Raw genomic sequence first — 24284 nt, forward strand, 5'->3', positions numbered from 1 at the left:
TGTTTTTTATTAAATTTCTTTTGATTTAATGTTCTATCTGGATTAAAAAAGAAAAAAAACAATTTTTACTTAGGAAGCTATACATTTCTATAATAAAACTATCAATGATAGCAATTCTATTAATCACAATATAAAATGTTCAACAATAGTAATTAAAAAAATAATAAAAATTCTAACGGTAGTAATTTTGTTGATTACTACCGTTTCATTTTGACTAATGTGTGAAATTGTATATCTATTACTGATATGTATATCTATTACTACAGAGAGTTCTGGTTATTTATGTAAAACTGAAAGAGCTTTCTATCTTCTTCCTACTCTGTAAAACTTATGGAATAAATCTAAAAGCTTGATTTTATATTAATTTCTGTGAAAGTCAATTACTAAATTTAAAAAGAAGTATGTTAATAAAAAATCAGATAAAAGTACATATGTATATATACAATATGAAAATATATATAACACAGTCCTAAATATTTAATCCTGTCTTAAAAGACTCAGTTGTTTGCTAATATTTCATTCATTCATTTTTTTTTACATAATAAATCAAAGTTTATAAATGCGATCATTGACATATTAATTTAAATAATTATTACATTAATCAGTATTAAGTCAAGAGAAAGAATTACAAAATTAATTGAACTATTATCACATTCCGTATAAACTATAAAGTAAGAAAAAATATACATCATAATAATATAAATTTAAGACATAATTTCTTACTGTATAATTATATTAGGGATATAAAAATAATAAATAATATAATAATATCTATAATAAAAATAATAAATAATATCTATTATAGTCGTGCAGTTCAATAACTTGATCAATTCTAATGCGCACATTTATTTCGCAAAAATAAATCATGTCATCAACTGTGCCATAAATGCTTATAATGTTTATACTGTGTTTACATACGATAAATAGTTCATCGCCCGATTTTACAATATACTATCGACTTTTTGACAGCAGATAATCAAACAATAATTTATATTATTATGACAATGAGAAAATGTTACCGACACGATTCACGTAGCGTTCGCGTTTATCTGCCGAGAATAATATCATCGTAGAATATAGCATTCAGAAGATGCAATTTCGAAAAATACTGAATGTTATCTATATTTAGTTAAACGAAATTCGCAGGATGATTATGATCTAATATATAAGGGCAATTTTCTGTACGCAGACGGATATTCAAATTAATTATACATATTACAAAAAATATTTTTAAAATAAATGCAATCTATTATAATCTAATAATTTAAGTACATAGGTGAGTATATAGAGAGTTAATGAGACAATAATTTAGAAAAGAAAAACTATTTTTTTTTCTTTAGCTTTACTATAATGATTTATAGCATTAACTGATATTTATAATATTAAATGGGAAATCTGATTGTCATATTACGGAAAAAAATACATAATAATAATATAAAATGATAGTCGGATTTAAGCATAATTAAATAATCTAAATAACAATCAATTCCTTCTAAATATATACGCGCGAAACTGTTTAATCTTGACGCACGTAAATAGCTCGCTTGTACACTTTCTTTATTTATTACTGATATCTGTTTCTGTGCGATGCGGGCGACGATGAGATGCTATCTGAAAAATACAGGTATACATATCATAAGATATTTGATTCGTCTCATTTCTAATTATTTCTTAAATATTAATAAATTGAAATATCTTTCTTTATTTTTATCTTTTCATAATACGGTTCAAGATACACATATGCATCTGAGAGTATCTGTTACTAATATAAAAGTTTTGTCTCTTAATTTTTATTATTGGAGAATCTTTCGTTTACATATTTGATGTCTCTTCTGTTTCTTATTGTATTTATTCATTTAAACACACGTACCCATTGATTAAGTAAAGATGACAGGGGATAAGGGTCGAATTGTTGAGTGTCTTTGCGAGTCCGTGTGAAAGGTAACGACCTGTCCGAACGTTCCCGAAATTCATCATTCGGAAGAACGTAGAATAATTCGTTATCATCGTTTGGTGACGGTACGTTTGATTCTTGAAACCTTTGGCTGCCACTTTCTTGCAGCGTTTCGTGTCGCATAGCCGAATCGAATCTTTTACCATGACCGCCGAAGCAGGAATGTCCAAATGACGCACAGCCACCTGCGTGAGACACATTATATCGATATTAGATGCATGAATTATTTATGTAAAAGCACAATCAGTATGATTTTGATTGCAAAGAAAGATAATAATTTCAATTGCGATGTTGAAGTTATATAGAATACAATCAATTCTAGTTAGGAATTCGCCTACATAAAAATGTTTTCAGATTTCTACTTGCTACGTCTTTCATGTTGAATAAGTAATAATTTTCAAACAAAATTTTTACAACAAGGAGTATACAATTATTTATTCATTGAAAGTTATTGTAAAGAATAAGACTTAATATTACAGTGAAAAGTGAAGAGTTATACATAGAGACCTAAAAATATATGCAAGTTTTCAAGAAGTATATTCTGTACGTAATTTTCTTGGCGTAGTCTTTTCGAAATCATACCTTTGCGAACGTAGTTATTGGGACTTCTCCGGCCAGTACTTCTTTCTTCTCGCGCTGCGAAAGAAATCAAGGTTAAAAAAAAAAATAAACAATTTTTTGACAGTTTCGAGATTTTTTAGGTCTCTGTATGTATGATCTCTTATGGAATAATAAAAAGTATCTAATTTTAATAACTTGTAAAATATTGGATAATCGAATCAAAGAAAAAAGAGAAGAGCGACCAAAATATTTAAAACAGATAACAGAGAGTTTTATAAATATACTCACGACAAGATGAAGATCTTGTAAATATATTTATAAAACAAAATTTATTTTTACACATTTTATATAATAAGACGTTAATAATATCACGATTTAAAAAAAAAATAAAGTTTTACACCAAAATGCTCATAAAAGAGGCTACTATATATCTTTTTCAGATAGCAAAATTACATTTTGGAAAATAAATAATTTTATTATCCCTTTATTGATACCACAAAAATTTCCTTTTATAATTTGCCTCGGATCTCTATCACTCAGAATATACATACATCAATATGTAGACTTGATATATTGACTCAAATATGTCTATTTAATGAATGTTGATGTATTTATAAAGCCTAGTGTAAGCTTAAAAGTGAAATAGTTGTATGTCTAGTTAATATTAAAACGAATATGCAATCGCATTATATTCATTAAAAACGATTGTGGAAACATCGATAATCCAAAAATAATGAATTATATTTCGAATAATCCAAAAATAATGGATTGTATTTCGATAATCTAAAAATAATGAGTTGTGTAATCTAAATTCTCTCTATGAAACTCTTTTTAATTATATAAACATAAATTTGTAATATTTTACATATTTATATAGAATTGATTTCCGAGTTGAAATCTGAGAAAAATCAAACATTTCTCTTCGATTTTGAATATTAATATTTATTACTATAAGCCACAATTTATCTCGTATTTTAATATAAATAAGTAGTTGCTGTAAAGGAGAAATTATTTATGAAATTGATTTCTCTTCATCACGAGAAATCAATTTTAATTTTCTACGGCTATTATCTAGGAAAAAATTCATTGAAATGCTTGTCAGATAAACAAGGATTATAATTTATGAAAGGAGCAATATGTTTGATTTTTCAAAGTATTGTTTGCATATAGAGAAAAATTCATTTAATACACGGAAAAAAAAACAGTTTTGATTTTATATCAAAAATTTAAAACCTGTAAAAATAATAAATACAAAAAATAATTTTTGATCTTAAAACAAATACAAACGACGACAAGGCCAAGAATGCACTAATAACCGTGTTTTCTAAAGTATTTGTACTTCTTGTGTATATCTTTATCTACGATTATAAAATATAATATACGCGTATGCTACAAGAAGTGTAATGTCAATATCTTATATCGTGTGCTTTTTGTAATTGTCTTTTCATCTACTTGGATCGAAACATCTAACTATTGTTTAAATGTATTTATATATGGAAATTAATGAATCTAATAAGTATAAGATTTTTGTAATTTTTTGATCAATATTTATACGACTATATATTTATACATATAGCTTACGCATTTGACACATGTAACTTAAGATAAAAATATTTTAGATAACCTTGCGTGTGTGAATCTTTCCATTAAATTTCAACGCGTGAATATTTAATTGAAATATCGGATGAATATCGGCCTTCCTCTTCGGAGGGCCACGCGTAAGTGAAAAACCGACGGACAAAACCGATAAATATATAATCCGTAATTCGTGCCGGAGCTGAAATTACTCGTGAACGATAAAGGAACAACTTGTTCTCCGCACAGAGCTGCTCACTCAATTACCACCTGAAACGAAGCTGATTAATCCACCATCGGCTTCGACCTTCCTTTTTCCGAACAATCTCATTTCTACGTGTGCTACATTCTTAAGAGTTTTACAACGCTACGAGGAAGCTTATTAAGCGCTCACATCTCTTTTTCCATTTTTTTCGACACATTTTTTTAAGTATGTACACGTGACACTTGACATTACTCCCGATAATATAACTGCAACGTAACCGCGCACGTAATTTATTATCCACATTAAGAAGATAATATATTCGCGTATCAAGAAGAAATGTTCGCGCTCTTCGACCTTTTCGATAAATGTTCGTTTGCACTTTAACCGCACACCTGGATTCATCATCGTTCACGAAAATACACGTCACGGCTGAACAATTCGATCTGAGCAGCCGCTACATTTACAGTGAAATGGACTGGCGTATTACGTAATTCCATTCTATCTATACAGTGTGAATCAAAGTGCATTTCACCGTAACACCAATAGCGCGCGCGAGTAAAAATTTCGATATTCTTTCTATAAAAAATCATCATTAACTCTTGTTTGCTACTGACTTTGCACCACCAACTTTTGTAGTAATTTATATAACTTGCAATTTCCTAGTAGCATCCCAGGAATTTAATGCAAAAATATTTACTTTCTACGCAACGATATAAAGTACAAATTATATATTTAAAAATTTTGATTTTGGTGCGTAGCATTTTTGCGAATCGAATAACGATGCTTATCTCGTTCTTGTATGTGCATTGCTTTCATATATATATATATATATATATATTTTTTATATTATTTACTCTTCTCTACTTCTCGTATTATCTATTTTCACATATCTTTATTTTATATATTTTAAATATTACAGAATTTATTTTGCAGCCGGTGCAATTATTTTTTTTTATATATTGTGAAAAGAATAAATGTTTCAAAAATATGGAAAATTTTCTTGAAAATTTCAGATCTTTCTTTAATTTCTATATGCCGTCTACACTTGCAACTTTACTGTGCATTTATGATTTTTATTTAAATTACGAAGATTTTAAATGAAAATTTGTAAACATTCAAATCAGTGACTCTTACCGCGGTATAATTGTTAAGAGAGATACAATATCAAATGTCAACACGATATATCTTTATTTTCATCATTATAGATTGCTTCAACGATTGTATGATTGGATAACACATTGTTATAGCATACACGTTCGTTTTATTCCTCGCGTAACTGTTAATTAATACAATTTGCTAGTCACAAGCATGTTCATTCAAAAGAACATTTATATGCAAGAGTTGTTTCAGATAAATAATTTTGAAAATATACAATATATATATATATATATATATATATATATATATATATTTATTTTTCAAAATTTTAATAAATGTCAATGTAATCTTTTTCTTTGTTAAGAATAGCTTTACTTTAGACAATTTGTAATTTGCAACAAAATGTGGAACTAATTTTATTTATAATTTTATGTGTCATATGTCGCATATAATACAGTAAATATTTAAAGAAATAATATATAATAAAATATATCGTAATACACGCAAATATACGACATAAAATTATGAATAGATTTCTATTTTCAATTTTATCGTAAATTAATTAATTGTCTGACGTAGGATTTATAAGAAAAAAAAAAAATATAATAAGAAAATATAAATATCAAAAAAATAAAGAAAAATTTAAAGAAAAAGAAAGCAAAGAAAAATTAAATTGACACCAATAAAGCTCTATCTTCCCTTCTTTAGAACTTCGTTGCTCTTCGATGTAGATCGAAATGATGTTACGGCAATGAATAATCTAATAAGAGCCACTGAGTTAAATGCTATTTTTTTTTTATTTTTTGCTTAAAGTATTTTAACTGATGTCGATTATGTCGATGAATTATTCAAAAGTAGACACACGAAGATATATTTGTCAAATTCATTTTAATATTCTTGTATGTGAAATATTTATTGAAGGGTAAATCTGTAAACTTTAGTATTGATATTGAAAATTAAACTCAAATTGATTATTGCAATAAACATGAATAACTGGTTGGTACGATATAAATTGGCAATAGATATATTAAGAGTTGCCAAATGCACAATTATTAATAATGTATGCATTATTTATCTATTATACACACCTAATTAAGCTGTTTCATTAAATGCTAACTGTATTGTAATTTTCTGCATCGATACAATTTTTAATAAAATAAAATATAGTCAATTAAGTTTCGATATTTAGAACCACAGTATCAAACTAATTTCTATGTGAAGCTTGATTTATATACCACAATTTATAACATAATACTATATTAACAATACATTAATGGCACTGTATTAACAATATATTTAAATCAATTTGAAATTTCTGGATATAAAATATTCTTTTATTTATCATTAAATGTATTTAAGAAAACAAGATAGATTCTCCATATATATATATATACATACACATTACATTTATACTAGAAATATTATATATTAATAATAATCATATAATAGAAAAATTATGAAAAAAATTAATACTTCTAAAATTTTATTTGAAAAGTTAGAAATTAATATATAATTAATAGATATTATTTAAAAAAATTATGCAATTCTAAAATAGATCAGAATTAATTGACAGTTTGATTTCTATTGATTGTCATATGCATAGTTTCACGTCCTCGATAATTTCTATCCACAAATCCTACGCTTGTACTATTCCTAGCTCGTGTAAGGAGCGATAATTGTGTCACGGAAACATGAGCAAGCAGTCAATGCTATTATAACATTTCGTAGCCGCGAGAGTTAACGGATTTGACATTACAATAGAACAGCGATAATACTCTTTTACAGAAGTCTTGCGTAGAATAGGAAAACTTCGCGACAGCAAAATCGCGCAGAAATAATCTATCGCGCTTGCTTCGTGGAGACCCAGATCGAAGTTGAGAGCGGACACATGCGGTTATCAAATTTACGATGTAACTATTTGAATTTTGCATTGTGCATTGTTTAGGCTCGTACTTTCAGAAACAGAAATGAAACGATTAATGTTACAAATCTAATAAAGTTTATAGTTACGTTTTGCTCGTTGCTGCTTATAGTATCCAATCTTTTACATATGTTGTGATTAGTCTTAAATAATCCTATAAAAGATGGCCTTTTAAAATTTATATATATAATTTTTTTTTTAAATTAATAGTTGCTACTTGATTGTAAATTGTACAGATTGTAAAATCTTTTTTTTCTGAATATATAAATAATTCAAATAGATGTCAAAGATTAAGCAGCGTGAAAATTATGAAATCTGATTAAATAAAAAGATTACTTCCTCCAATCTAGTGATTATTAAATGAATATTTTAAGTAAGATCATATGGAACAATTAGTTTATAGTTCTCGGTTTTTAATAATTTCTATTAACGTTGCTTTTTACCATTTTAAATGCGTGCATTAATGAAAAAGTTTTCATTACTTACATGCATTGATACTTATCTTTTTTTTTTTATTTCACGCGACGCATTAACACGTATGTGATGTAATTGTGACAGAAAAACGAGTTGACATACCATTTCCTAAAAAATTACATTTTCAATGCTTGTAAGTTTTCCCTCGCGAGTCCATTTCAATGATTCGGCTTTACGAGAAATGGAAACGGTCAGTTGGACGTCATATCGACGAAATTCGGTATGGCGACAAGCGAAATATCAAAGCGTTGTTCAAATTATAACTTTTATCAAAGCACTAAGCTGAAAAAATAGAACTGTCCGTAAACACGCAGAACAAACATCATACTTTTTTGACGTTTTTGACGTATTTGCATTTTGACTTTTCAACGCGGAGGAGTAAATATGTAGGAACGACACGCAAAAGGACAAAAATTTTGCATACGATCATCGATAGCGAATGCGTTATGGCGATTTATATATTATATATAATCATTTAATGTGACAAAATGTGCTTTGCAATTAGGAGAATAATTTATTCTTTAACTTATGGTTAGGTGTTATGTATATATGTTGTCTAACAAGTGTTATACAGTTACAGTGTAGATTTTTAAATACATAAATCATGAATTTTATATTTATATGTTAATAGTAAAAAAACATCTAGAAAAATTATATATTTACGAATAATTTATTTTAATATATATAAAAATAAAAATGTAAGTTTACGCCATTTTTCCCGGTTACCAAATTGTTGACAATTTCTTCTTGATTGTTTAATGCATAAAAAATGTAATATTTGAATTTTAAACTTTAATCGCGAATTTTCTCATCATTAAGAGCCAGACGTAGAATGATCGTGCGTAAGTTTCACAGAAAATCAATTCTTCTGTAAAACTGATCAGTGTATGTACAAGGCACGAAATTTTTTTTGGTCCTATACCAAAAATATGTAATTTCTTAATTCGAGATTTATAATTTTGATAAAATCCTTGTACCTCTTGAAGAAGCGTAGGCAAGAAAAACGTCTAAGCGAAGTCGCTGAATCGAGCCCGAATTCTCCACGTACCGGGGGACTGCTCTTACCTCTGTATTATTCAGATATCTCGATAGTTAATATCTTGATACTTCTTATTTTGCCTACAAATATCTACTAATAATAACGCCATCTTTGAGTCCATACTTTTCAGGTATGTGGAATTTGAATAGCTTAATAGTAAGAGCCATCCGGCAAGTGAAAGACTTGAATTCGATTCTAAATTCAGCGACTTCACCCGAACGTTTCTCTCGCCTACTCTTCTTTACGGGGAATAAGAGAGGTTTATTAAAATTATAAATCTTGAATTGATTTGTATTTATATTTATTTTTATTTTCTTCGTAAAGAATAAAAAAAATCGTGCACATTAATCGGTTTTAAATAAAAAAGAATTTGTAAAAATTTGTCTGATATTACCATCGCTTCGTAAAAAATTAAAAAAAATCTATTCCGATAAATCGTTATTGTCGAAAAAGTTTCGTAGTATCTCTCTTGTCTCGTAATATGACTCGTAAAAAAATTATTAAAATCGACAATTATATAAAATGATTCTGTAAAGTTAAAATTCAATTATAAAATGTTTAAAATAGTGACGCTTTAATTATCATTCTTTAAAACCATTAAAACTGCGTTCTATGAAAGTACGGAATCATTTTCCGTTATATAATATATGCAAACAAAAACTGAAATTGCAGATTAATTTACGAAAATGTTAATTAATGAAAAACAAACTCAATATATGTCTAAAAGTTCGTAAGACTTCAAGTTTAGGTCAGCAAGTTGACTAACTTAAAGAAAATGTGTAAACGTGTAACACAAAATCTCATTTCGCTCTCAACTATGATTAAAAGTTTAGCATATTAGTTTTATACATCTGGTGCACAATTTTAATTTTTGTTATTATATATAATATAAGATAATTAAATCAAAAATTAAATAAAGGATAAGATTTATTTTATCTACTCTTAATGTAATTGACAGCGATACGATCTCAATCAATCAAATTGACTAATAATCTTTAAAGACATTGAAGATAATTAATTATTTTTTTACAATTCTATAACAAATTGCCCGACAGAGATAACAAAAATTTATTAAGATAAATGAAGAATGAATAAAAACATATTTATCACTATATACTGATTTATTTGCAAATTTGTATGGAAATAATCAAACTCAGTAATTCAGCATTTACGCCGATTCCCTCTGTAGATTACTTGAGAATCAATAAATTATTACTGGATTTTTGTAGATTGTAGATTATTTCGGTCACGTCTTAAATTTAGAATTAAGTGCGTTAATAAAAAAAAAATACGAATGAAGAAATACTCACGTTTAGCGTACGCCTTATCGCTGACGGAAATCAGAACCACGAGCAGAACGAAGGAGAGGTAGAGCGAGAAAACGGGACCGGAAGTCGCGCGAAGTTTACTTCTCATCTTGTCGCGATGGTTGTCGACGTGCTTCGCTGTTGTAAGGACGATTCCCGAGGAAAGAAAAACAGTTCACGGCTTTTTGCCTATTTGCGTTCGCGGATGACGAATGACACCGACAAACGAGACAAGACGAGACGATGCTACCCCGTCGAGCAGGTGGTTGTGAATGAACGATGGTGGCGGCGCGCGTTCCCTCTTTTACAGGAACGGTACCGGAGTGGCGCAGTCGGATATCTCGCCGATGTAGTGTATGCCGGGTACGCCATTCGGACATTCGTGGGTGGCGTTGATATCTTCCAGGTGATGATGGCGGTGATCACGATGTGATTATCATCTGTGAACTTTGATGATGATCCCGGTTGCGGAGATCAACGGGAATACGAGTCCCATATCGGGATGCCGAGACTCGCACGTACCTGAAGGAGCACTTCAGGAACCGATTTTGTGGAAATCTCAAGTAAGATAGTTAAGATTTCGGCGCGCAGAGTTTTTTCTCTTGTATTTTGCAAGTGCGGCGCACGGATGATCTCGACGCAATTTAACAGCATTTGTATGACCGAAACTTCTTGATTGCATATCGAGAGCTAATATATATGATAAATAATTATCATGTAAAACAAGCGAGGATTATATCAGTTTCAGCAATTTCAGCAATCTCGACTTTTTAAGATGAGTAAATGAATCCTATTGAAATTTAAATATTCTCATTCTTAATGTTTAATTCTTTATGATAAAAAATTGACTATTTTCTAGACGTAAAATTTTTTAGAAATTTTAATGTTAAATGTTATGAATGTAATAGCATTTATCTTCTCCGTGATTTATATTTTTTCATATAATTTGGATATAAAATGTATATAGCTCTAAATTTAAATTAAATTAATTTTATGTTATTTAATAATTTAATAATTTAATAAATCGATCATTATTAATCATTTTTATTTTGATTTATTTTGGCACGAATATGAAACGGTTCACTGAGTTACTCAGTCATTCGAAAATGCTGTTAACTATTGAAATGATTTTTATTACGATAATGTGATTGAACAAAATTGGAGTACAGTAAAAAAATATAGAAAAGCTATATTTTATTTATTTAAATCATATTCAAGTAGTTTTATTAATGCGTATATTTTCCTCTTTTTTGCAAGACATATCCTCTAGAGATTTTCCTCAACCTAACGAAAAGGGAATAGTTTATTTTTATGAATATTTAATGAATTTTTTTGTTTTTAAATATCAATATATTTTATATTATTCTTAAAATATAAATTAAATTATATTGTACTTAAAATAGAAACATCAAAATATACATTTTAGCTGAAGCGATACATTAAAATATTATTCAGTTAATTATCTATCCAAAAATTATCATACATTTTATGTCCATATATTTGTAACATATTTTATTTGTAATTTATTTTGGCATTGACCTACTTATCACCATTTCTCACGCACATTCTTTTATGATATTATAACGACGTAACATGACCTCGTAGTATCTGACTTCTTTTAGATATCACCCAATCTAAAATGAAGACGTTTATAATGAGATAAAGTTTTGAAATTCTTTTTTTTAAGAATTTAATTAAATTTATTAATTGTAACTGTGATTAGTTTTGATAATAATCATAGTTAATGTTTAAACACAAGAGAAATGTATCCTGAATACAATAAACCAATTTTATTTATACATTTTGTGTGGGTTTGATGCTCATTACACTTGAAGAGAGTACGCTGATAATGTAATTCCGATGGAAAATTGTAAATGTTTTCATGCTGAATTTAATTATTTGATATTTAATTAGTCGATACATATGTACAACAATATTCATACAACGAGAGAGATCTTGACAAATGCTTAATTAATGATATCCGATAATTCCGTGCCAAACGTGGTCATCCCTGTCATCTCGTGCTGGCAATCGAACGCAAATGTAACTGAAGGACGTGAATACGTGCAAATATTAGTACTAAAATCAACTCGTGTTAATTTTATCGATATCATATATCACGATTATTATTAATTTATATATTCTGCATATAATTCGCGAGATTTCTAATTTATAATGCAGCAGCAACTTATATCTTACAAACTTATTTTCACTTTTGTTTATTAAAATAAAATGAAGCTGATGAGTGCTTCAAAATAAGTTTCAACGTAATTTCTCCCGTTTCTCTTTCTCTCCATTTTGCGAGACGTAATCATGCTGATTAAATAGAATAATTATTATAATCAAAATTTTGGCGATATGATCATCAATGGACATTTTTTTTTTAAGATGTCATATATGTCAATTATAGTAACACATCAATAAGAAAAAGTATATTATTATGTTTGACATTTCATATTATTTGTAATATAATATTTATTCCCTTTTGCACGCGCGTAAATTTATATAAATTAGCTTTTGTTGTAATTAAAAAAAAAATTATTTTATATATCTTTAATATAAAGTAAAATAGTATATTTAATAATTTTGTATGTTATATATAATTATGGAATGTTATTACAAATTTAAAGTGACGTTACAATTGTAAAAATATACATGTTTTACGTGCCTCTATTTCTCACACATATCACAGATCAAGACTGATAATGAAAGCTGATGGACTGTCCCAAGCATTTTTCGATGTTACAAAATGCATAACTGTAATATTCCTCGATTACAATGTCCTGGTTTTCAAGTTGGATTTTTCTTTTGTATTTTGCAATGAAAAATATTATATGTGCGATCGTCACTGTTATAAATGTCGACTGTCTTGTGTTGCATCTGTCTAGTATTCGTAATAATGACCAACGACATTAACATATCTGGTTTAACGCGCGCAGAGATTGACGTGAAAATTATTATCACCAATCATAACTAATGCATAATCAAATGCATTTGCGATATTAACGGCATATATTAATGCTTAATGTCTGTTCAACGGTGGAGTTTAATTCATAAATAAAATAACAAAAAGAAGCGAGCTAATTAATTTCTTCTTTCTCGTGAGAATGTTATTTTGTACATTTTGATCCTAATTTTGGACCATCATCAGCGAAAAAATTTAGACTTACATTTTTTTAATTGCGTTCTCCGTTTCTTACAACTGACTTGTGAATAGTTCTTTGTCCAGTAGATGAAATTTAGATATTTATAATACTGTCAACTAACAAGATCGATGTAAAATTCTTTTTTTTATGGAGATTAGACTTTGTAGGAAGGCGTATTGAAACTGTCCAGCTCTTAATTAGTTCGCACCTCCTTTTGTTATTGAATATTTTTTATTAGAGGCTCAGAATTTTCATAAATAAAGAATATATCTGGATCACTTTCATTCTTCAATTCAGCAAAATTCTCCCAGACTTAAAAAATCATCCTCTTGTCTGCATTAAAAATTCGAAGAACTTAAAAAAATTTGTAATCGCAATGACCTTTAAAAATATTTCGTGCAAAATAATTTTTGTATATAGCAAAATAAAATCATTGACGCCGACCTCGTTTCCTCGTTATCCCGCGAAAGAAAGTGATTATAATGAAAAGCGGAAACGTTTTATAAGTGTGTTTTAAACCAAATTACATTCCATGGATCTGTTTAAAAGAAATTGCAATTTCTTTGAGGAAACAGAAAAGAGATTGGTTTTCCTTTTTATTTTTTTTTTATCTCCTTTTTTGGTTTGTTAAAGTAAGAATCTCGACCCAGTTGTATGTATTGTGATACTAATCACATTTCTCATAATCAGTTTATTATTATCGAAATATTTCTTTTCTCTATGCAATATTAATATGCTTCTGTGAAACGTTACTGAGATGACAAGATAGGAAATGTATTATTACTCATTTATTTATTATACTGAAAGATTTGTAGAGCAATATAATATTAATTATCTATAAAAAAGTGGACAGTATATATAAATTTTCTTAAAGCATATTTTACAATAAAAGAGATCCATTCAAAATTATAGAAATTAAATCGCAATTTGTAGAATATTCTGAGCTATCTAATGATAATTATTGAAATGATTAGCAGCGACAGTTCTTAAAATATTAAATAATATTCAATTCGTGAAAACGAGCTCGCGCTATAGTTACACTAAATTTTGCTTTAAGCAAATTAATAGGATATTTTTTTGAGAACAGTTTCTAAATACAAGCAAGCGACAATAAAATCGCGAAAGCGAAATTAATGGGCTTTTTTAATACGAAACAATACGAAATAAACAATTGTCACGAACAGAAAATAGGTCGACCGTCACATTCGTGGAATAGTCTCGTCGATCCAGACTGATGAGCTTAATATACCATGGATATATTGAGCTTATTGAGCTCATGATTGAAAATTAAAAATACTTAAACAATAGCAAGTTAATATTGAAGAAAGTTCGTACATTGTTATAGGCGCTGTAACAACGTCACAAACTTATGTACATTTTCTTCGAAGTTCCAGAAGTCGAAACTTACTTCTTCCGAACCATTGATGAGAAAAGTATAACCCGTCCTTGTCGAGTATGAAGTCGAAAATGAAAACGCGCTGAAAATCTTATTTCCTTTTGTTTTATTTCATTTTTATTTATATTTAGTTTAATGCATTAATTTCTAACGCATATAATTTCATTCGCATGATTTTATTAATTAAAATTATCGATATATTGCATATTATTTTCTTTGAAAAGTGCATTTAATTAACAATTAAAATTTGCATATATATATATATATATATATATATATATATTCTTATATTTATTATTTATGGCCGCACATTTTATTATTTCATTTTAGAATCATCTTCATAACCAGATAAACTCATTGAACACAATCCCAAAAGTCATCTCATTTCTAAGGTTCATCTTGTGTAATTTTAATATCACTAAATTTTATTGTCACGAGCAAGCGCTTACCGAACTCTTAAATTCGATTTATATAATTATTCGTTATCTTTTCATAACAAATTTTACCATAAAATCTTATCTTCTCTTCTGATTTAGCTTTCCAGTTATTATGTGAAATAAATAAATTTATTGTTATTTATATTAATGTTTTTTACACTAAATAAACTTTTTTTAAAAAAGAAGTAGAATAGACGATAAAAAGTGAATATTCGGCAGTGCGATTTTAGAGAAAACCCACTTTTGTTATCGCGAAAAATCGAAGATGAATCTTTTACGTCCATACACCTGACACGCTAATTAACACAGATTTATTTTCGCCGTGCATATACTTTTTGTTATAAGTCCGTCTTTCCCACACTCGATTTCATCCTAAATATTCGAAATGAAATGCGTCCATATAATTTTAATACAACGTAATAGAACGCGATTTCGCAATATAAGTTCGAAATGCAAGAGGCACATGAAAATAATAATTATGATAATTATAATTATATAAGTTTGAGATACAAGAGGCACATGAAAATTACAATTATGATAATTATAATAATAACAAAGATAATATTTATGTGTAATAAATGAGCATGTGATTATGAAATAAAAACTGCGCATCAATCAGACGAAAAGACAGGGACGATAATGCATTAATCATATTGAGAAACTCTACTGTCATTATATCAACGGTATCAGTTTTAAAATTACGTAATACTTGCGAAAATCATTTTGACATAACATACACATCGGTTTTTGCATACGTTATTTTCTTTTAAATTATTTTCTTATATAAATTAATTATTTTCTTATGTCTAGTTTAAATTTTCTTTTAGTTATACAATTATGTATAAAATGCATGACATCGATGTTAAACATTTTTCTTTCAAGCGCAATTTAATATACATTTTATTATCAAATATAGGTGTTTGATAACGTATTCGATTTTATTTGTCAGCAAACACAATCTATAAAAAATTTAAAAAAAAAAACTTGATTGAAGTTAACAATAGAATTAAATTGCAATACATAGATTACGCGTTTTGCAAAAATGGTACTTTTGATGTTTTTATTGATTGCTGTCAATAAGTCTAACGTAACGAATCTCGTTAATGAAACGTCATCTACAATACTCGAACGTGATAATTATATACTAATTATACATCAAGTAATCAGTTAATGGACAAGTGATTGAATTTAAGATATTTTCAAATACGAAAATGCTATATGAGTGCATTCTTGTTTATGTATTTTTAATTGCGCAACATATGAAATTAATTATGTGTTGTTTTGTTAGTCTACCATTCTGCAAACACTATAATGCCTCTTTATAACCGCGATTCATTATTCAGACATGACTTTCCTTGTGCAAAAACTTTTCTCGAAGAAAAGACAAACAAAATATATAAACGCATGACAGTATTTTTAGAAAATTTCATTTTAATATTGTTTTAAACTTTGAACGTCAACATTAGACATTCTGTTTTCTTTTTTAAATCTTATTAAATATATAAATAATTTTATCAAATTATTTTAGAAAATATTGCGTAGAGATAAAGCGCTATTAGGAATTTAAATCGTGTTTACATTGTGGAAACAAACGAGAAACATCAACCTCGGAAATATCCGAGGTTGATGTTTCAAGAGTTTAATATTTTTGCTTGATATGATAACACATACACGTGTGAATACATGGTATACTTGCGGCCGATTTTTTTAACACGTGTCATTCTCCCACACTGTATCGAACGGTACCTGCAGTGGTCGGATATCAGTTGCCGCCAGAAAAGAAAAGAAAAAAGAGATGCGATCCGATCGCTTAATTAAAACGTGAGAGAAGCGTCAATCTAATTTTATTTTCTTTTCTCTTTAATCGCCTATTAACAAACACGCAAATCCATGGAAACGTTTAAATAAGAGCCAACAGATGCATAATTTTTAATTTAATAAAAATCATCATCAAACATTTGCTTATCCATGTAACGCCGTTTTAATTAGCCGCTTTTTTAATTAGCATATTTTAAAATGTTGATTTAAAATCGGCTGATATTTTGCGTCCTTTAATAAGTTAAATGGAAAATAAAAATTTTTTCTATGGCATTACATATTAAAAACTGATACCGTAACCAGCTACACGTAATGCCAATCAACTCTGTGGCTGAGCTCTCAGCTAATAAAATAAATAAACGAGCCATAATCAGATCTCGCTATTTGCTTACGGCCGGCTGTATTTTTCCAATGACGGAAAATTTTTCTCTGGCCAACAATGACGGTTCGTTTCGCGCATCTTTTTTCGAGCATGTCTCCTCGATGAAATCTCATTGAGTTGATAATAACATAAAGGATCGATAACGTTAATTTTTCATGCTGTGTCAAGCTCATGATCGAGCTGCGAATCTTACTCAACGAATCTTACATGCGAATGCATCGTCATCATCGAGATCGAGTCTCGTTCTAGCATGACAATGCTATTCTCTCGTTTTCTCTTCGAAATTTTCCCGGAATCCTGGCGTACGCGATCACGGTAGGACACACCCGGTTGCGCAGTTGGGTTACCTTTGCATTACCTTCTTATTTACATACTGAAGTGGACGATGAAGAATTCGCGGGTAATATTTCGTTGAGATGCGTGCGTGAAAAGAAAACGCAAGTGAAACGATCGAACGATTCCGTCGACGAAACATTGCGTGCGGACATTCACGAGAGGAAAACTTGAAGTTAATTTTTTTCATTTTAACGAAAATACATATTTTGCGTTTCAAATTTTAATATTTATTATTTTCTGGCATTAAGTCTAAAAATGCAATGTTATTAACTTTTAATTAAATTTTTTATAATGTACTTTATGATATAAATATCGATATCACATCCTAATATCATCCCGTGGCTAGTGCAAGATTCGACTTTTATTTTAATAAAATCTTATCTGGCTCTTATCGTCTACAACTGAAAATTTATATCCTGTCATATTATGGGAAATGACTTGCAGAAGATAAAGAAAAATTAACAATGCAATAAGGGATTTCCAGGTAATAACGCCTACATTAAATGCAAAAGATAAGAAGAGCGAGCATCATTTGATGATCGTGAAAAAAAACGCGAATAATTATTGCTGTGTATTAATTTAGACAGTCGCGTGGGAAATCAAAACATCTTAACTTAACTTAAATATAATCCTTTTTTCTACAGCTGCCATTTTCTTTGTTTTTCTTAAAAATATAGTTTTTTTTCAATTCTAACTTTTATTAATACATATACAATATTTATATCATTTATATTTTCCTAACAGGAAAGATTGTGAATAATAAAAGAAATATTAACGCAATTACTCGTATTAATTCATTACAAATAAATAGAAGCTAAATTTCCTTTTAAAAAAAAATTAATCAAATTAGCTTAATTTATATTTAGTTTTGTAGAAGAACGATTTCAATATCTTCATCTCACTGATTTGACACTTTCTTGCACACTCGTAATTGGGAATTGAAAGTAATTTTTTTTTTTTTAATTTTTTTTTACGCACAATATAATTTAATTTTTTTAACTGTTTCTTTTATACGGAGCTGCAATTAACATCGCGATGTTCGCGAAGGTGATACACCCAAGAAATACAGCGCGATTCAACATTGTTCTTTCATCGATGTCTAATCTATTGTCTTGAAAGAAACAACGATTCGTTTCCTAATCGCATCCATAATTGCACCCATTGCGCGAAATCTTTCTGTCCTCAAGTTGCGTAATTTTAAGTACAAAAACATGTCATTTAATCACTATTGCCTGCCTCACTCTCTCCCTCTCCAGCACTTGTCTTTCTTTTATTTTCCCGCAGAATACATGTAAAGATCATCATGCAAATGGCATAATACATAGTATCAAGATAAAAGAATATTTATTTAAGTATACGTCATCTTTTTTTTGTCAAAAGAAAAAAAAAACATACACTTTCATTGGAACAAGTAAAGCGTTCCAAGGATCTAAATTGCCCGCGTTCGTTTTACAATGAATATATTAGCTCGCGCATTATGTAAATGACTCTCATTAAATCAGCTGTTTTGATAACAGCAATCATTATTATTCTTTGAACGACGATAGTAGAATCAAGTAACCTCGTTGCAGGCGAGACGCGTATGCGATCGGTTCCCACACGGTGCTTTTATCCCGCGCCAATTAAATCGCGAGCAACAATTAACGCTATAACAATTAACATTCCATGCGTAATACGTTTTGCCCCTTTCTCTTCCTCCCTCCCGCCCCTTTTCCCTTTTGTTTCCCCTCTTTTTTTATATATTCCATTCGATTATCACGCCGATCGGATACTCCACTCATCGTTCCGTAACTGATCGCCGTGCATAATCGCATGTGCGTCGGCGAGTACCGCTATTCTCAATACGATGTATGCAAGGACCCTTCTCCCGTGTTCCTCGCAGTTAGATGAGTCAGTCGGTCAGTCGGTGAATATACTGTTGGCGTAATTTCAGACCGCCGACGGCAGATTCCTCGATACGTACGAACGACCGGAATAGCTAAAGTCGCAATTCGTATCGCGACATGACGAGGATGTTGCTCCTGATCGAATTTGCGCTCACAATGTTTTGGAGAAATCTCTTATTTGGCTTGAATGTGGTAGAGAGCAGCCCGCTTTACATCTCGTGGATCCTCGCGTTGCGATAGCCAAAAAAATCGAAATTAGCAAATTCACAAAGAGAGAGAAAATTATTTGTGGAAATCGTCGATTATATTCGCGATTTTCTTCCGTGTAATTCGGTCAAACGCGTTAAAAGGAATTTGTTTCTGAAGAGAGGAACGTTAAGATTTAATGACCAAGTTCTCGGTGCGTTCTTCGAATCTTAACGCTCGTATATGTTTGATAAAAATGTTAAAATGATAATAATATATGATAAATGATAGCACGTTAAGAAGATCCTAAAGGATCTCTTTTTAAATTATTTTATGTGATGAGACGGTAAATATATTTTCTCAAAAAATCGTATCAATCTTCATATTCCATTCTATTATTCCATTCTTTTTAAGCTCAAATATTACCTTGCATAATTTGAAATTTAAATTATACATGTGCTCACGTCGTTTCTTCATGTTATTTATTGCAAATTTATTCTTTATGTCATCTGTGATTGCATTAAGATTGCGCGACGATAATCGATAGATAACAATTGCAATTTGTAACAATGTTTTTGCTGTGTATATAATTGTAATGCGTGCGCATTTTGCTAGATAAAAAAATGGCCGTGAGTTGTAATTCTATGTGTTACACTCGTCGATTTATGCCATATTTCTGACGTAAATATGAGAATAAGTAACCTGTTGCACCTTCTCATCTTGAGCTTAGATTTACCTACTTTCAGATTCCGTTGTAAATTGACGTATCGCAGATAAAGATCTTATTACAGATTTTTCTTCCCAAATTGTCAAATTTTTTTTTACTCGCTAAATGTATTTGCAAGTTTTGCAGAAATTTTTTTTGTCTTAATAATTGCAAAAATTAAGAACAAATCTTTATATAATGTGTGTATAAAAATATATTTAGAATCAATTTAATATATATTTTTTTAATATTTATTTGGATAATCAGATTGACATTATATAGACATATGTACATGTTTACAAAACATTTGATTGACCCAACGTTATAAATACGTTATAAACCTTATTTTAATATCGTTAAGTGTGTCATAAGAACACGAGTCGTGTCATGACACACGACTTCGATTCCAGCATAGTATGTAAATATTTCAACGTCACCGTGTTGATTTTAATGTTTTTAGTCCGAAATAAGATTCGAAATGTATCTTGTTTCTCACCGTTCGAGTGAATTGTTGAGAAAAGTCACAGCTAAAGAATTTAGAGAGCGATAGAAGACGGGGATTAAAGATCAACGGAAGATGCGGTCAACGGAAAGACTCTAGCGATCTCTCTCACTTCTCCTTCTTCTGCAAGGAAACTGACGAAAGTGTAACAACGCAGATTTCCTAGACCAAGGCGACTGGATGGTAGTACGAATATAGGAATCGCAGGAGACGCTCCTCGAAGCGAACACTCAGCTCTCAATGGACGCTCTCGAGGTCACCAAGTTAAACCAAGTGATGTACTTAAGATCGCAGTGTGTATCTAAGAATGTCAGCGAAAGGTGGAAGGGAAAGTTCGCGTGGAGGGAAACGATGGTGCTGTGTCTGATAAGAAACAGTTAGTACTTTGTTGGTCTCTCGTCGCCGAAGTAGATCTTCGCTTTATGGGAAACTTTTAAAGTAAACCATGTTGTGTCGTAGTCTTTAAACGAAGTTTTTCGTGTCTACGAAGACGGGCGTATCTTCGAATCGAGAGGAATTATTCGTGATCAAAAGAGAAAAAATGACACCGGCGCGATAATAAACGTACTCGGACGGGAAGCTCGGGATTATCAAGCGTGATTTGTTCGCAAAATAGCACCGTAACGTAATAACGCGGACCGCGTAAATCCTGTGAAGCTTTCTTTCGGAAAGCCTTTGGAGGCGCTACGTTGATTTATGCCCTAAGCCAGGACGCGCGTAGATGTGCGAGCCGCAAAAGCCACGGCCAGCGTTATTAAATTCCAGCGAGTTGAATGCAACAGCCGTGTTACCCGACACGCGGAAAAAAGGACGTCCTTGTATCATACGAGAGTGTTGGTCGAAGACTTTGCTCGGATGACAATGATCGTCTACGTGGCCTTTTTTAGTCTAGTTTTCGCTCTACGTGGGCATTTGAAGGAAGAAGAGATCGCTAGGATAACATCGCGGATGCCTTAATTGATCTATCTGAATTCGCGGTTTCTCGAATTGTCTCGGTGATTAGGCTGCGAAGGGCGAATTAGTGTTAATCAACGGACATGGTGGTAATGAACTGTCGCGGCGGTGCCGCGGAAACCGTGTAACAGGACACCTGCTGCTCTGTGACACCTGCTGCAGTTTTCCCGATGCGGCGACACGTGAGAGACAGCACTCCCGCGCCGGATGAGCCGAGAACGATACGCAGGTGACATAAAGGGTACCCGAATCAGCACTGATTCGCTCTCGCCACCGGGTGGAGGAAACGCGTGCCCGATGTGCCACGAAAGGTTCGATGCCGCACGTGGCTGCGATCCGCCACGGGTGGATCGATCATCTCGTCGGTGCGGAAGAATCCTACGCGTCCTCCTTCTATCCGGAATGTTGCTCGGCCAGGATGCCAGAGGTGAGCACTACTGCTCTCGACGCGAGATACAATTCTCTATTTTCGGATATTATTTTTTTCCATACAAAAATCGTCTAATGTAAGATGGAGACCATAAAATTATAAATCGAAATCTCTGGGAAAATAAAATGGAATTTAAAAAATTCTATTAAAAAAAAATTTGCCATCGACACGTGAGAGAAATATAGAGTTAGCAAGTTTGTATTGCATTGTTATATCTCCGTTACAACTAAATATAACACATTACATATTAAATTCTGGAATTACGAGGAATAAGTAATTTTATTTTATTAAATCCATGCAATTGTAATACGTAATCATATGTGACACAAAAGTATTTAAAACCGTATACATCGAATATTAATATAATATCATACTTGAAAAGGCAAAAGACGTCTATCAAGCATGTATTAAATATTTGTTTTTATATGATGTTTGCCTTTTTTTTTCCACGTTTCATAACACGTTTATTGCGCTTTCGTTAAATATCAAAATCGTAAATAGAATTTTTATATATGAAAAGAAGTATTACTCTCTCTCTCTCTCTCTGTCTCTCTCTCTCTCTCTCTCTCTCTCTCTCTCTCTCTCTCTCTCTCTGATTGTAAATTTTATTAATACTTTTTTTCCGTTTTAATTTTCGATACTTTTGTTATTATGATATTTCTTTTATATTTATTATATTTATTATTTCTATTTGATCATCAATGTAAAGCGCACAATATACACAATTAGTCCCTTTTTTTTGGTGTGGAAAATTTTTACACCATTATCTCATTTCTTATTAATAACAATGACTTAGCCATTGCTCTAATCATGTACTCGTGAAATTGTTTTATCATAATAACGTCAGCAATAATTGCGCAGACGAATCTCTTAGGAAAATGTATACACAATTGAATATCAGATCTAAAAAGCAGCTTCATCTCTAATTAAGTTGGTTCACACGACAATGAGACGCTCATTCAAATCAAGCGACCTGCCGAGATAACTTTGTTTGCGACGAAGGAAAGTAATGGGAATATAATTAATTTGTTTAATGAGACCTCCAAAATTACCACACACAGCGGCTTGAATAATGAACGGGATTCTTTTCGCGTTAGTTCCTTCAAATGTAGAATTATTTTCCTCCATCTATTCTATACCGTTCAAAAATTCGAGCTTTGTTACAAATTCGTCTCTTGGTAAAGCAATGCTTATTTTGTATGAAATAAATTTTATCTATTTATTATATATCTATATTTTTTGACAGTTGATTTTGGATACTTTTCATGATATTTTCCATTAATTGAATCTGTTTTGGAAAATCCGATATTTGCGATAGAATCTCGTTTGATGGACGATTGAAGCTCGACTTTTACGCTGCCTTCATTCGCCCACGTTCGCGTTACTTTCAAGGGAGGAAATCGACGTATTATATTTTTACGTGGCTGCGCCATGGAAACCGCGAGCAAAAAGGAATTGTGTTACGTGGATTATAGAGACTACCGCGTCAGACTAATTAACGTTGCGAAGCATTATGACGCCAGTCGTTGATTGTTACCATGGTGCCGTTAAAAAGCTGTGATTCGATCGCGTCGTTTAATTTCGCGATCTCAATTTACTTTTCGTTGAACAATTTCAACCGCAAGAGAGAAATGACGATAAAACGGTGTATAATCTCTGATTTTTCCTCCACGAGACACGTCGACTGTAACAAGTGTGTACAGTTATAGTAATTCGTTACAGTAACCTGGATCGCTACAATGTTTCTCTACGCACGTGGCCCGTTAATTAACTTTTTAATTATTTTAACAATCTATTGTTTTTATAATTTTCTTACGTTATTGCAAAAACTTTAAATCTGCAATCGCATTGACACTATTTTCAAATAAATAAACTTGATTATTAATAAATTTTAAATTATATATATGTATATACTTTTTTATTTTATATGAAAAAGATAAAATTCTTTTTTTTTTTTTGGTAATATTTACA

The 24284-nt window shown here is 30.4% G+C and overlaps 2 protein-coding genes across 11 annotated transcripts in view; one reads left to right on the plus strand and one right to left on the minus strand.

Annotated features, from left to right (window-relative positions):
* The window catches only part of LOC126851291 (uncharacterized), a 77633-nt gene that overhangs the window by 50281 nt on the left and 3068 nt on the right, over positions 1-24284 (plus strand). For 2 of the 7 annotated variants that reach the window (XM_050595059.1, XM_050595061.1), the window contains exon 1: positions 20888-22310. The exons of 4 other annotated variants lie outside the window; for them this stretch is intronic. In XM_050595059.1, coding sequence (XP_050451016.1) covers positions 22091-22310 — 220 coding nt within the window. In that variant the 5' untranslated portion in view covers positions 20888-22090. Of the gene's footprint in view, positions 1-20886; positions 22311-24284 lie in introns of those variants that run through there. One more of the 7 variants, XM_050595060.1, reaches the window with a different exon arrangement.
* Positions 806-10421, minus strand: LOC126851293 (neuropeptide CCHamide-2). Of its 4 annotated transcripts, none has more exons than XM_050595069.1 (4): positions 10138-10421; positions 2537-2590; positions 1871-2139; positions 806-1607 (listed from the first exon to the last, which is right to left on the minus strand). In XM_050595069.1, the coding sequence occupies exons 1-4, from the start codon at positions 10241-10243 to the stop codon at positions 1383-1385; spliced, it is 654 nt and encodes a 217-aa protein (XP_050451026.1). In that variant the 5' UTR covers positions 10244-10421; the 3' UTR covers positions 806-1382. The 4 variants fall into 4 exon arrangements, with proteins under 4 accessions (XP_050451026.1, XP_050451027.1, XP_050451028.1 ...); XM_050595071.1 differs by having other exon boundaries at positions 1434-1611; XM_050595070.1 differs by lacking the exon at positions 2537-2590.

The sequence above is a fragment of the Cataglyphis hispanica genome, chromosome 8 (assembly GCF_021464435.1).
Source record: "Cataglyphis hispanica isolate Lineage 1 chromosome 8, ULB_Chis1_1.0, whole genome shotgun sequence".
Classification (NCBI taxonomy): domain Eukaryota; kingdom Metazoa; phylum Arthropoda; class Insecta; order Hymenoptera; family Formicidae; genus Cataglyphis; species Cataglyphis hispanica.